The sequence below is a fragment of the Pteronotus mesoamericanus genome, unplaced genomic scaffold (genome assembly GCF_021234165.1).
Source record: "Pteronotus mesoamericanus isolate MK-2021 breed Mesoamerican mustached bat unplaced genomic scaffold, CSHL_Meso_final contig_24, whole genome shotgun sequence".
Lineage (NCBI taxonomy): Eukaryota > Metazoa > Chordata > Mammalia > Chiroptera > Mormoopidae > Pteronotus > Pteronotus mesoamericanus.
The window spans coordinates 25,134,314-25,150,503 of NW_026555100.1; the positions used below are offsets into that span (position 1 = coordinate 25,134,314).

General features: G+C 36.1%; 1 protein-coding gene across 1 annotated transcript in view; it reads right to left on the bottom strand.

Annotated features, from left to right (window-relative positions):
• RNLS (renalase, FAD dependent amine oxidase) overlaps window positions 1–16,190 on the bottom strand; it is a 255,015-nt gene that overhangs the window by 17,135 nt on the left and 221,690 nt on the right. Inside the window, exon 6 of the mRNA XM_054572806.1 lies at window positions 8,902–9,077. Within this exon, the coding sequence (XP_054428781.1) occupies window positions 8,902–9,077 (176 nt within the window). The remainder of the gene's footprint in view (window positions 1–8,901; window positions 9,078–16,190) is intronic.

The following is a 16,190-nucleotide window of genomic DNA, read 5'->3' on the forward strand; positions in this document are numbered from 1 at the left end:
GAAACTGCCAAACTGTTTACTACAGTGTCTGAATGAATCATTTTATATTTTCAGCAAGGTCCAAGAATTCCATTTGCTCCACAACTTTAACAGCACTTGTTCTTTTACATTTTCTTTTTTAAATTATAGCCATCCTAGTGGGTGTGAAATGGTATCTGACTGGTTTTAATTTGCATTTTTCTACTGTTTAGTGACATTGGGAATCTTTTTGTGTATTTGTTGACCATTTGTATCTCTCCTTTGGAGAAATGTCTATTCAAGTCCTTTGCCCATTTTAAAAATTGTATATTTTTTGTTGTTGAGTTAAAGAGTTCTTTATATATTCTTTATAGTGAACCCTTCTCAGGAAGTGATTCACAAATATTTTCTCCCATTCTATGGGTTGTCTTTTCACTTCCTTGATAATTTTGATGAAGTCTAACTATTTTTTTCTTATTGTTTATATTTTTGGTGTTACACCCAAGAAATCATTACCAAATACAAAATTGTGAGGATTTACAACTATGTTTTTTTCTAGGAATTTTATATTTTTAGCTTTTATATTTAGGTTTTTGATCCATTTTGGATGAAGTTTTGCATGTGATGTGAGATAAGGGTCCAAATTCATTCTTTTTATGTGAATATCCAGTTGTCTCAGTACTATATATTGAAGAGGATATTTTTTTCCTCATTGCATGTTTTGGGGAACCTTGTCAGAAATCAATTGACCATTATATGGGTTTATTTCTGGACTCTTGACTCTGTTCTATTGATCTATATATCTGTTCTTATGTTTTTACCTTATTGTTTTGACGATGGTAGCTTTGTAGTAAGTTTGCAAATCAAAAAATGTGAGCGTAAGTGTGAGTCCTCCAACTTTGTGATTTTTCATGACTGTTTAGGCTATGCGGGGCCCCTTGTGACTCCGTATGAATTTTTTGATCACCTTTTCCATTTTTCCAAAGGCCGCTGGGATTTTGATAGAGACTGAAATACATCTGTATATCACTTTGGGTAATATTGCCGTATTAAAAATATTAAGTATTCCAATCTATGAATATGGGATGTATCTTCATTAAAGTTGTTTTTGATTTCTTTCAGCAATGTTTTGAAAAACAGTTTGTCCATTTGCCAGAGAAAAATATTCAGATTATTTTCAGTTTTCATTATAGAACTCTTACACCATCATGGTTAAAATGACATCTTTTTAAAGTGAAGTAATCTTAATTTGAAAAATATATGCACCCCTATATTCACTGCAGCATTATTTACAATAGCCAAGATATAGAAGTGCCCATCAATAGACAAGTGGATTAAAAAAAATTGTGGTACATATATACAATGGAATATTATTTGGTCATGAAAAGGATAAAATCTCACCATTTGCAACAGTATGGGTAGACCTAGAGGGTATTATGCTCAGTGAAATAAGTCAGTCAGAGGAAGAGAAATACAGCATGATTTCACTTACATGTGGAATCTAAAGAATAAAATAAAGAAAATTGAAACATTCATAGACATAGAGAGTAGACTGATGGTTTCCAGAGGGGAGGGAGGTTGGGGAACTGCGTAAAAGGGGTAGAGAGATTAAGAAATACAAGCATGTAAAGGCATGTAAAGTAGAGCATGGGGAATATAGTCAGTAATACTACAATAACTACATATGGTGCCAGGTGGGTACTGAAAATATTAAGAGAAACGCTTTGTAAAGTACATGACTGTCTCACCCCTGTGCTGAATACCTGGAACCAATACAAACTAATATTGAAAGCAAACTATAATTGAAAAATAAAAATTAAAAAAGTAAAAGGAAGTACTCTTTGAAATATTTTGCTTATTTTTAAATAATTGAGCCTCTTTTTTCTTATTACTGATTTGTGAGCGTTTTTATATATTCTAGATACCAGTCTTTTATCAGATATATGTTTTGGCAAACAATTCCTCTAAATCTGTGGTTTGTTTTTTCATTTTTTAAAACAGTGTCTTTCAAAGACATTGTTTTTAATTTTAATTAAGCCCAATTTATCAATTTACCTTTTTATGGTTTTTACTTTGTGTCCTATCTAGGAAATGTTTGCCAAACCCATGAGCATAAAGATTTTCTCCCATGTTTTCATCTAGAAGTTTTACAGTTTAAGGTTTTCCATTTAGGCCTATGATTTATGTTTGGTTAATTTTTGTATACAGTGTGCAACATAGGCTTTTGAATCTAAACTGACATGTTCCCGTTTCTATTTTGCTTCTTACTAGTTGCATAACATTAAACAAAACATTCAACATGATCTTTAGTTTCCTCATTTAAAACAAAGATAGTAATATTTACTTCCTGGTCGGTCAGAGTTGTTGTGAGGATCAAATGAAAAATAAGTACAAAAGTGCTTTCTAAAACCAAAGTACAAATGTCAACTATTATTATTTCTAGCTGACAGCAGCAACAGTGATAGTATAAGAATGTGTCATAATTGGGGGAAAGCCAGAACTCAAACAATTACCAGCAGTAAGGTGTTTAAAAACACTAGCTTTTAATTAGACCTGAATTTGAACTCCAGTTTTGCCACTTCTGGAAGAAGAACCTCAGAGAAGTCACTGAGCTCTCTAATTCTTACCTTTCTTATCCATGCAGTGAGGAAGAAGTATAGACTCCAGAGGGTGTTTGGAGGATGAAGAGAGTTACATACAAAGCCCAGGGAGCTGCACAGAATAGGATATTAATAAATGGCATTCTTGAGACAGAGAATAAATAGATAGATAACTGAGGTAGGTAGAAAAATAGATAGATAGATAGATAGATCGACTCTCTAATACACTCTCTAATAAAATGATGATGTGCACTGTCATGGTTTACAGGAGTACTAAGAAGGGAGCTATCTTTGAGTCTTTAGAATCCGGTATGTTTGGCACATAGTAGCAGATCAATACCTGTGTGTTAAATGATAAATGAATATATATTATTAATTTCTAATGTGGGTATAAATAGCTTTCGTCAACTGCACTTTTTTTTTTCTGGGTTTATACCATATTACTGATCTCTAAGTAGAACAAGCAGATTTAACTTTTATGTGATAGGGTTAGAATAGGGCCTGTTTCTCTTATGGTGTCCATGTCCATATAACATCCATCATCCCATTTTAAGGAGTAATATTGGGTACAGATGAATATATGTAACATTTGTTCATATGTTACATATGAACACAGACTCCCTTCAAAGGGAAAAATAACACAAAAGGAAAGATAACACAGACTCCCTTCAAAGTTCTCTATAAAGTAGTGCTGTTCAAAATAATTGGTTTTTCTGAACAAGTGTGATACTGACGACATGGCAGGGTAAGTCCCCTGAGTACTTGCGTGAAATGATTTAATTAAATGTATATGTGTTAAAACATTTGATAGCTCATAAAATACGGGATTTTGTGAAAAGGGGAAATATGTACCCATAAAACTTCAGTTAAACTGTGACTGTACATCCCTAATTCAATGACCAGAATTTCTCAGCTGATGATCTCACACATACGCAGCTACTTCATAATAAGGTGAAGTAACTAGTTAATTATGTGCCAGTTACAAAGAAGTGGGAGATTACTCAATGGATTGCTTAGGACTAACACCTGTTAGGTTTCCTGCTGTTGATCGATTGAATCATGCCATAGTCCACTGATCCCAAAAAGCCTGTTTTGGCTCTTTGATGTTTACTGTAATCATATAGCACATAGGCAAAAGTGCTCATGGCCATAATGTTATGCCAGGAAATGTTGACTCATGGCATAAATGTGTTAAATTTACAAAACACTGGAAAATGTGCAAATTAGTTTAGGAATGAATGGCAAAAGCTTAAAACTCTATAAGCTTAAAAAAAACCAAGTAAGAAAAATTGCTTGTGTCCACAAGAGATTTACCTTTTTTATCTTTGCTGTTATATTATTCAACAGTCCCTAAGTTATGACTAAGTGTCATAGCTTCTGGTATTGAATCAGTCCTTCTGAAACATCCCTGTTAAAAACTCTCTCTTATTCATTTTAATTACTCATGTGATGGGGTAAATTCATTTGCTACCATTTACAGACTGGGCGCCTGAGGCTTAGAGCTGTCATTCAGTTTGCTCAAATGCATATGGAAAGCCAAAGTTTGAACCAAAGTCTGTCTGACTCCAAAGTTTAAGGTCATAATCATAGCACATTATTAAAAATCTAGGAATTATGAATACAAATGTGGGAGAAGAGACATAGGACTAGTGGCAGAATGACCAAAAAGAAGCATGATTTTATTGAGGAAATATACTACTGAACAACATAGCTAACGTGGTGTAACTCAGAAACACAATTGATTATTGTCTTTCAAAGTAGTTATCCTAGAAGGCCACTTGTTTAAGTGCATAACAATGCCTGGACCAATGTCTTTTTGGGGTAACAGCTTTGGCCTAACAGCCACATTAAAACAGACATACACAAACAGCTATATTTCTTTAGTCACCTCGATAAAACATTTAAAAAATTATCGAGGTTGAACATCCATTTTATTAAAAAGATTTAAGTCCAAATGACTTTGATGTTTCCAAAGCATTAAATTCCAGGTCAATTTTCAATGATTTGATCCAACTGATAATACGCTGAAGAATGTATGTCAGGCTCTGAAAGAGATGCCCCGTCTTGGTGAAATAAAAGGGCAGCTTATCAAGGTGACTGAGTACTTTGAAAGGGACAATCCTTTGTATTTATAAATTTGGTATAGTCCTACAATCAGTCACTACTTTCCAGTCCCTACCTGCCTACAGGAAGAAAATGAGGAAGAGACAATAGAAGATGCATAAGAAAGAGAACCAGAAAATGAAATTATCAGTCACCACCTGACCTTCCAGTGCTGAAATTAGCCATAATTACCCACCAGAAATTAACCTCACGAGGGGATAATGTATTTCAGTAAGTATATGGGTGGTCTCAGGCTTTTCTCTGTACACTGCCTCCTCCCCCACCAAACACAAATCTCTAAGCAAAACTCCGGCCTTATATCAGTACACATTTCCTCCTTCCTCTCTTATTCTTTCTAACTCCTGGGAAGTTCTATGCCAACTGAGGTATTCAGTTGGGGAAGACCTGAGGAAGACAATGTGGAGAATTTGCATTGAAAAGGGAAAAGATTTACTCCTGTAAGAAGGAAAAAAAAAAGGATAGAGTCAAAAGCGGAGCCTGTGGCTCTGCTTGGTGTGGCTCAGTTGACTGGAGTGTCATCCAGGACACCAAAGGGCCGGCAACTCGATTCCTGGTCAGGGCACACACCTAGGTTGCTGGTCCGATCCCCAGTCGGGGTGTGTATGACAGACAACCAAGAGATGTTTCTGTCTCACATTGATTCGATTCAATGTATCACAGCCTAGGCATCAAGTTATATTAGCTGGATAAACATTTACGTTACGGAAGGCAAATGGCTGCAAAAGGGAGGAACCGAGAATCACAGAAAATCTGCCATTGCTTTGCTAAGTTTCTTTGTACCACCTTCTCAACTGTTGTATTCAAACCCCAAATGGGAGGCACAGGGCAGCTCCCAAGTCTTTGAAACATGCCTTCTTTCTTCATCTGCCTCTTTCCTCCCATAAGGGCAGCACCCACAAGAATGCATTGTTATCTTACTCAGGACAAAAAAATTTGAGTGTTTTAGGAGTGGCCTTAAGCAAATATTAGCCTCCAGGGTTCTATGCGCAGAGTACTAGCCTTGTTGTAGGCATTTGTTGAATAAATGAGTAACCAAATGAATAAATGAAATATCTTTCACCCCACCTCCCACTGCCCGTGCGGTATGTGATGTTACAGGCAGCACCCGGCATGGAAGGACAACATATGGAAACAAGAAACTGCCCACTCCACACCTCCCCTCCGCACTCCCCCCAACAACCCCCCATACTCCCTTATCTTTCTTTTTTCAGGCAGCAGTCACTTCCTTTGAGTGCCTGGAGCCTTAAAGGGCTGATGCTCTCCCTAGAGGTTTTATGAAGGGAGTGGAAGATACTGCCTCATAAAGGATAATGGCGAGATTATCCTGGGTTATCCAGGTGAGGCCAATGAATCATAGGGTCCTTAAAGAACAAGTGAGGCAGAAGAACAGGTCAGAGTGAAGTAATATGAGAAGCACCTGACCCACTGATGCTGGTTCTGAAGACAGTGGAAGGGATCTCAAGTGATGGAATGTGCTATTTCTGGAAAATGCAAAAGCAAGAACATGGATTCTCTCCTAAAACCTATATAGGAGGAAACACAGCCCTGCTGACACCTTGATTTTAGTGAGACCTGTCTTGAACTCCTGAACTCCAGAACTGTAAGATAATAAATTTATGTTGTTTTAAGCCATCAGACCTGTGTTAATAGGAAACAGCGTCAGTGAAGAGGAAACAGAGGGTCAGTTAAATGGTGTAAAGGACTCGAGAGGCAGATAGACTGGTTTTCTCATTACTAGCCAATGGGCCTTGGAGAATTTATGTCATGTCTACCAGGCTTTGTTTTTCTCATCGCTGGACTTGGTGAACACTAGCCACCTTTAAGGCCACTTTTGATTTTAAGTGAGATCACATCTTGGAATTGACCAGCTCCAGGAGGGCCACACTGTGGGTGCTCATCACTGCTATCTCAGTTTCTCTTCTTCTTCCAACACTCCAGTCCCTGGGTGCCAGGATGCAGTGTAGGGATCACAATAAAATAAAAATAAAATAAAATAAAATGGATGTGGATAAAACAGTTAAGTCTGAGGGGTCTGGAAATGGGATGCTACACCACTGCTGCTTGAAGCATGGCCAGCTATTCTGTGCTCTACCCAGGATTTCATAAAAGAAAGGTCTGAAGGTCAATGAAAAGAAAAGAAGGGGTGGGATGTGACAAATAGGAGAACATTTGGGTGGAATAGGACAGGGGGCGGAGAAAAAGAAAACATAGGGTGGAACTCAAGATGGGAAAAAATATGGGTGGAATCTCCCTTGCAAGGGACTGCACCAATAGTCAAGAAATAAGCAAAACGTTGAAATCAGTTGTTTGTTCCTCTCTCTCTCTTTTTTTTTTTTTTTGTTCTTGTTTCTATACCACACCTCGTTTTAAGCACTGTATTAGAACTTATTCATACACAAACATTGTGAGTCACAAAGGTAGCTCATGCGTCCTGGATGGCAAGGGAATGGGGGTGCGTGTATTTACGTCACATTTCAAAGGTGAGGATGGACATTTTAAAAACACTGAAGAAATGTTCTCTTGGGAGTAATAATTGAAAACTAGTTAAACGTTATTATGTTTCTGAACCTGTTTATTTATTTATTTTCTAAGCTGATATGAGAGATTATCTATACCTACCTAGCTAGCTAGCTCTCAGATCTAGCTATCATCTCACAATGTAGGTAAGATATCTGCTACCAATGACAATGCTGTGTTCTGTAGAATGCTGCTCGAGGTACTATGAGAAATATATGAGCAGTGGAAAATGCAAACTTCTAAGGTTGAATGACAACTTATTCCCTCTCAGGCTTTGCAGCCAATGTAGATTTCATAACTACAAAGCTGTAAATGTACTGGAGTAATTTCAAGAGAGAGAACATCCAAATTGTAATAAAAATCATTGCTAGGGTTTGGATGCACTCTGTGTGCAAAAGTCTTTTTATTAAATTTTGTGAATTTGCACAACTTTGAATAAGGTTGTTTTATAGTAAGGTCAAATCTATTCCTACAACACGTTACATTCAGAAATAAGTAGATTTTAACCCATATTTTTGGTTTATTAAGTTGTGTTAAAGAAGTCACAGGAAAAACTCACAAACCATTCTTTCTTTAAAGGAATATTTATAAACTACAAAGTGGCCTGCTGTGTAATATATCTAGCTTCCAATTATATCAGAAGATTATTTCCCTGACTTTGTCAAGTCAACCTAAAACTGAGTTAAAGATCACTTAGAGACTTTGGCTGTTGAGATTCTTCAATGCTCTTCAAAGGAAAAGGTAGTCTTCTAAAGTGACCATGACATGTTTACGTAAATGTTTTCCCCAAAGTTTTACTGTATAATTTAACTTGAGAGCATATGGGTAAACACAGACCTGCAGCAATTTTAGGAAGTAATTTACAATTTCCCATTTCCTCTGATTTTGGAAAGCCCTTTAAAATATACAGAATCTGCTGCAATTTCTCGTAACACCAGTTTTTCTAAAGGCTTCACAGCTCAGATTACCAATAGCTCTGATAAGTGAGTTTACTCATGGGCTCGAGAATCTTAGGGAAAAATAGACAATTCACCGTGTCCTTCTCCCTTCTGCCCTTTGCTCCACTGTCCCCAAATAACTTCACAACCAAGTTTACAGATCAAAAGGCTTTTTCTAGGAATACTCACAAACTTCTACTGAAATATGTGGAGTCTTTCAGAAAAGTCAACATTTGCTTAGTGTTAAAGAGCTTTAAGTTTGAACCAGTAGTGAGATCAGCAGGTTTATCTAACCCTGAAAAACAGCCTAACTAGCTGATCTATGCAGGTATTCATCTTTCTCCCGCAAAGAGCCTGGCTGGCAGCAGTCAAAACCAAAGTGGGAACTAATAAAAATGAAAACTGTGGTAGCAAAATACACTTATGAGGTTAATTTGACGTATTGCAAAAATTTGGGAGGTTACAGTGGTTTCTATATAACCACAGTACTGATTTAGAAAAACCCCAGGGAAACAGCTGCATTTTGATATATAACTTGCCTTGCTTGCATAGGAAACCCTGGATTTTCAGGGTGTATATTTTGAGATGCTAAAATTTAAACATTAGATGGGGAACATTGTATTCATCTCGTATTGGGAAATAACAGGATAATAAAACCTGTAGAAGTTTACACTTACACATTAGGCGAAGGATGAGAAAAAGGAGAGTCAGTTCTGCTGACCTATTAAGAAAATTGTGGTTGTACTATTGGATTCAATGATTACCTGTGAATGTCTCCATTTCTGGCATTTGGTAGCAACCGGCTTAGGCAAGCCTGGCAAAATGTTCTCCAGCTGCTGGAAGATTAACTCCTGCACATCCTCAATGCTGTGTTCCAAGTATGTAACTCCAAATGCAACGGTGGTGTGAATCACAAGGGAAGGCCCGACTGCTGATGATGCTAGTATTAAGAGGAACATAAAGATACATCTTAAAGTGGGTAACATGGAAGGGTCTCTCAGCATTTCAATCCGGGTTTAAGAATTGATTACAATAAACAGACAATAAATGGAGGGGAAACAGATTCTAATCTTTGAAGCATAAAGCTAAGCTATTTCTGAAATTCAAAATCAAGCTTCTCTGAAGAGGAGGAGAAATTAAAGATGTATTTTAGAGACTACCTTTCTAGGTCTTGCTAAACAATGGGAAGGGAGGGTGCCTAATACGTACTGCCTTGGGTATAATTAAATTTACTTGTATGTTCGCCTCCTCTCATCCGCTAAATTATAAACTCTTCAGGGCAGGAGCCATTTCTTATATATAGCCTCTATTCTCCTTAAACTCTAAGAACAAAGCAGATGTTCAAAAAATACTTATTCATTTTTTGTTAAATTACAAAATTTGTTGAATTTATTAAATGCTAGACTAAAATATCTTTACCATTTTCAAAAAAAAAATCAGGCTTCTCTAAAAACAGGCTTGATCTTCTAATATTCTCCTTTATCTTTTAAGTAGCTTTGAAAACAAAAGTCTGCCTCACTTATAACATGGAGTTACTTTCCATTTTTGTTTGCCATTGAATTTTTTTTTTGCTATATTTCACAATTACAAATAATATGTGTCTGCTTTGTATCTTTCGCTCTTTAGGAGAATATAGGAAAATCAAATAAAATTCAAAGTTGAAAGCAAAGTGACTGAGGCATTTATAAAATACAGACTTGGAAGGAATGTTAACAAGAGTTTGCCTGCTTTTCTTGTTTGCTTGAATCATGCAGAGGAGAAAGTTGAGGGAAAACAATAATAGATCTGAAATGCATGAAATAGTATGAAATTGGTGCTCCTCCCTGCTAAGAAAAATAACATTAAAGCTTGTAAGGTACTGACAGGGGTTGGCAAACCTGACTGTGAAAATTCTTTAATTTGGGATTCTTAAAGACAATGATCTATTTGAGGCAGGTTTGTACAATTTTACACAGAAAAAAACTGAACATAAGCCACCTAACCTCTTTGCACTTGAAGGGTTTTTTTTGGAATTTACATAAAATCAGAATGTTAGGTCTGTATTAAATAACATAAGACACATGAAGTGCTCTGCAGTTTCTGGCACAGAGAAGGTGCTTCATAAATGTAAACTGTGGGAATAGAAACAATAAATCTGATGTATACAAGGGGAAAGTTCCCTTAGTATTGCTCAAATGATAGGTGTGAGGTTTTTGTTTTGTAAAAGTACTTCATTTTTCCATTGCTCTCTGCTCAGAGAAGCCTGGATTATGAATTTTACACAAAAGCACAAGGGAAGAGCATCCCAAAATTCTGTGCGCATTTTAAATAAAGTGAGTGCTCCCAAAAGTTTTATTTGCGTGAGGTGGGAGACTGGACTTCAGAGTATATTCAGCGAATGCAATAGTAAGGGAATTGTCCACTGTTTTCACAGCAGCTGGAACGACTTGAAAGAGGAAATCAGGGGACCATCTCTGAATGTTCAAGGTTTATCCTGTCAGTGTAGACCGTACATGTACCACACAGAAGGAAGGGCCAAGGAGTGCAAAATCTCAAATTCTTCCACCGAATCCCACTACAGTGTAACCTATTGCATTTTGCCACAGGGAGTTATTGATGCTACCAGTTAATAAATTCAGGGAGGCTTGTTCACAGCAAGGGGGTGTCAATACCACCATTCTCCCACGAGGTACCAAATCTTCCCAGAGACAGCAAAAGCTACTGGGTCAGCAATCTGCAGCGGGAGAGCTGGGGTTCTGAGTTGACTTATCTATGGCAGGCTTCGGAGGAAAATGAATGCTATCTGTGTGCTGAAAGTCGAGAGGTTGCACTGACCCAGCCATTTGTTCTAGGGGGAACTCATAAAATTACTAAGGGCAGTGATGGTGCGTTGCCAGGTTTCTCTCATTTACATTAGCCATCCACTCCAAGGAGAGCAATAAAAAAGGAAATTTAAGACCCAAAATGAGACAGTTCTTGCATAACAATGAGAGAACAACCTGGCTACTTGTTTTTATTGGAATCAGACACATTTTTTTGAGCATTTAGATTAAAAACTGAATAGCTGCAACCTAAAACAGTAAGTTTTAAGAGAAAGCTCCCCCACCTTCCAAATTAAAGGGTATTTTTAGAAGTGAAAGTTCAAAAATACAAACAGCCAACCAGAGTTTAAATGTGACCAAGATTTGGAAATAGAACATTATAAAAAGCCACAAATATGCTAATAGGACTCAGAGCATAAATTCAGTGTAATCATTCCTTGGTCACTGAGAAGGTAATGATGTTATCTTCTCTTCTTTATTCAGTTTAACAAGCACGGCACTTCGCTTTTGGCATTTTACATGTAAAGTTCACAGTAAGTTGACAACTATTTCTGTATGTTGGGAGGTGAATGGCTTTAGTCAGTAGATATTTGAATCCTTGCATCCTTAATAGCTCTGTGGTCTTAGACAATTTAATCTCTCAGGCTTTGCTTTCTTCTATGAATTAAAAGGGAACAATACAATTTACCTTATAAGACTGTCATGAGGATTCAACATGAGGACACATAAAAGCCTTTCGTCAAATATAAAGTGCTCTACAAACATGAGGCATTCATAGATAACATTCTTCTTCTTCTTCTTTTTTTTGAACGTCTATGATGTAGTTAGAGCAGTTTTAGAAAGGAGATGGATGATCCTATCAATACCCCAGGAACAGTATCAAACTCTTCTTGGGTATTGGCACAGAAGTCTTTGTGTTTGTTTTTTATTGTGGTAAAGTGTACATAGCATAAAATTTGCCATTTCAACCTATTTGAAGTGTGCAGTTCTCTGGCATTAAGCACATTCACACTGTCCTGCAACCGCCACCACCATCCATGCCCAGAACTTTGCCTTCCCAAACCGGTACTCCGTATCCGATCAACACCAGCCTCTCCCACTGCCCTTCCCCCAGCCTCTTTCAACCACCGTTCTATTTCTGTCTCTATGAATTTAACTCTTCTAGATGCCTCATATAAATGGAACCATACACTATTTGTCCTTTTGTGACTGGCCTATTTCACTTAGTCTGATGTTTTCAAGGTTAATCTATGTTGTGGCACGTGTCAATTTCCTTTCTTTTTATGACCACATGATATTCCATTGTATGAATATACCACACCTTGGTGATGCATTCACCCATAGAAGCAACTTGGGTTGCTTTGACCTTTTGGCTATTGTGAATAATGCTACTATAAACATGGGTGTACAAACATCTATCTGAATCCCTGCTTTCCCTTCTTTTAGGTATGTAGTCAGCCCTGAAATTGCTCAATCATATGGTCATTCTATGCTTAAATTTTTGACGAATAACCTTAATCTTTTCCACAGTGGTTGCATCACTTTTTCATTCCAACCAGCCAAGCACAAAGGGTCTAATTTCTCCACATCCTTGCCAACACTTATTACTTTATTTTTTAGAATAGCCATCCTGATCAGTATGAAGCGGGGACAGAGTTTTTAGGTTACGATTTTTGATGGGGGTCCAAACAATGAAAGTTGATGATACAATAGCAGCAGCCCTGGCTGTAACAGCAGCATTATCACCTCTGTTAATAGGACACTGAGATACAGAAGACTCTCACCTGAAATACAATGAAAAGCTACAGACGTTACCTATTTATCCAAACTGAAACTGAAATTTATTTTAAAATAAGTACATTAGGTGCCTCAGATCCATGGTCATATGAGTCGTAATTATACACATTAACAAGTTAAACTTGCTTGTGTGTGCCACGTGCCATTGAGTCAGCTCCGGCTCCTGGTGTGAGGTTCACAACGTCCTGTCCTCAGCAGCAGCCTTCTCAAGCCCCTGTAGATTCATGACTATGGCTTCTTTTATGGAGTCAGCCCATCTCATATTTGGTCTTCCTCTTTTCCTGCTGCCTCCTCGTTTTTCATCTCTACTGTCTTTTCCAAAGAACCCTGCCTTCTCATGATGTGCCTGAGGTAGGACAGCTTTAGTTTTGTCATTTTTGCCTCCAGCGAGGTTTCAGGTTTAATGTGCTCTAGGACCCACATGTTCTTCTTTCCGGTGGTTCAGGGTCTCTGGAGAGCTTGTTGACAGCACAATATTTCGAATCAATCAGTTTTCTTCCTGTCAGCCTTTTTTACTCTCCAGCTTTTGTATCTGTTCATAGCAATTGGGAACACAAGGGTGTGGATGATCATAACCTTGGTTTTTAATGACGCATCTTTGTTCTTTGTAATCATTCCTAATTCTTGCATCACTGTCCTTTCGAGTCAGCTTTTTCTTATTTCCTTAGTTCAGTCTCCATTTGATTTAATGATCAAAATTGCTAGTTAGAGACAAATATTGCTAGACTGGGTCAAGAAAATAACATTTATTTATATGCTGCTTACAATAAAATACATTTTTAAAACAAATCCTAACTCAATTATGTGAAGTGAGAGAATGTGATCTATAGGATACTTTAAGCTTTGTTAAATGGCTTCATACATAGTCAGTTTTCAAGTGTTACGTGTGTGTGAATATAATTTTTTAGATGTTGAATTAACATTTAAAGTCCATTGGAGCAATTTCATTAGTTGCATGGTTCTAAATCAACTAAATACTCATGAATGTTTTGTATGCTTGATCAATTACTGAAAATGTTTGCTTTATATTGAAACTATGTTATTAGTTTCCTGCTATTTCCTGATACCTTTTAAGAGTATGTTATGAATATCTTTCATTTAGAAATGCCTTTAACCTTAAAGTTTATTTCTGCTTTCTATTTGTTTCACTTTTTTCAAAATTTCTTTTTTCTTTTTAAAATTTTGCCTTCTTTTTGATTAAACTACTTTTACCCCTTGTTCCCTTCTTCCCCTTAACTAGTCTGGAAGTTATACAGTTTACTTCTATTTTTAGGGATTACCCGTAGGTTTAATTATCTGTATAAAGTCAAAAGGTATCACGTTTATCCTTCTCCTGCATAATGTAAGAACTTTAAAATATTTTGATTTTATATGCTTTTGTTGTCCAGGATTTACTTCTTCAGTTTTGTTTTAATATAGTCAATGTTCATTTATATTTATCCACAGCTTCCTTTGTGGATTTTACATCTTCTCTCTAGGGTCATTTTCCTTTTCCCAAAGTATCTTCTTTTGAAGTTCTTTAATGAGGTTCTGCTGAAGGCAAATTCTCTGTTTTTGTTTTTCTAAAAGTGTCTTTATTTAATCCTTGTTTGTGAAAGATAGTTATCCTGACTATATAAAATAGATTGAAAATATTTTCTCTCAGAGCTTTAAAGAAATTATTCCAACATAGGCTAGCTTTTAGTGATGCTGTTAAGAAGTCAACTCTTACTTTGATTGCAGGTTCTATGCAGGTAACTGTTCTTTTACATCTGTATAGTTCCATTGTTTTTTCTTTGCCTTTGGTGTCCTGCAGTTTTACTTTGATATCTTGAGGTTTGAGTTTCTTTTTTTTTTACCTTCTTTGAGTTCATTGGGTTATCTGAATCTGAAGACTCATTTTTGTCATTAATTGTAGAAATCGTACAGCCTAATTAATTCTCCCCATTCTCTCTATTTTGTCCTCATGGAGCTCTGATTAGAGAAACAGTAGCTATTCTTATTCTATCGTCACAATCTTGATCTCTTTTTAATATTTTTTCATTTCTGTCTCTCTGTGCTAGGTTCTGTGAATTTTTTCTGATTGATCTTTTAGTTTACCACTCTCCCTACATCTGTGTTTATTCGGATGTTTAATTTGTCCTTTGAATTTCAAATTTAAATTATTTTTCATTTATAAAAGTTCTATTATTCAAATGTTGTGTAATCAATTTTGATAGTTACTTTCTCCCTAGTCATACTGTCAGTATTCTCTTTTTCTTGAAACATAGTCAATATATTATATTGTGTGTTTAGTTCCCAGATCTGCGGTTCTTATGGGTTTGATTCTGTTTTCTGCGCTTTTGGATGGCTATTGCTCATAATGGTGTGCTGTCTTGTGTGATTTGTGACCCTTTTTTTCCCCTATTGTGGGACCATCCCCCTAGAGGGAGCCCAAACTTCCTAGGAACTTTATCTGAGAAATTCTTTGAGGCTTAAGTTTAAAGAGTGTTCCTTTGGAGATTTACTTTAGGTTATGTCAGATGCCTTGGGGCAATACTGCCCGTGACTACTTTAACTAGATTTTCAGACTATACTGGCAGAATAAATTCTGTCACCAAATCTGCCTGAGGGTGAATATGTGATTTGGCACCTCAGGGGAGACATTTTATTTCTTTTTTGTTTTTTCCACTCTACTCAAAAACAGGCAAGCATTCCCATTTTCTTCCTCTGCCAGAGAGGATGTATCACATATAGAGAAGTTCTTTGAAGCCATAAAAGGGTACACATCCATGCTAAAAATCTTTAAATCTTAAAGAAAAAGGGTGATTTTTCCTGGAAAATAAAAGTTATCAAAATTAACTCAATATAAAAAAAATCAATATTAAATAAAATACATAAAAGAAATTTTAAAAAGTCAATGAATTAAAAAACAAGTCTTTAAGATCTGGTTGCTTCACTTGTGATTTGTTTAAAATTGTCAAGCAAATATAATGTTGATTGCAGATACATCACATTTACACGTATCGGCATACCAAAATGAAGATTATTCTTCTCTTGAATAATAGGTACATTTTTTCATATTAACAGGTACAATCGAGAAATACATAATCTCAGTGTGTATTTAAAAGTCATCTATTAATGTTTAATATCAATTCATGAAAAATAAAGATACAATATGAAAAAAGGTAACTTTCTCAAGTGAGATTGAGTATCTTTCTTAAGGTGATGGCTTATATCACATTTTACAATTAAATAATACAGATTTTCATAGTAAAATCAGCATATATCAGGGATGCCTCGTAATATCAATGATGTTCAATATTTCTCTGGTCAGTGCATTAAGATAAAAAATATAAAGTTTATAATTATTAAAAAGAAAGAAAATCACATAAATAAGAACAACAGTGAACTAAAATTAAATCCATCAAGTTAGTTAAAAATTTTTGATTTTAAATTGATTTTCCTACATGCCAACAATAACTAGCAAGAAAAAA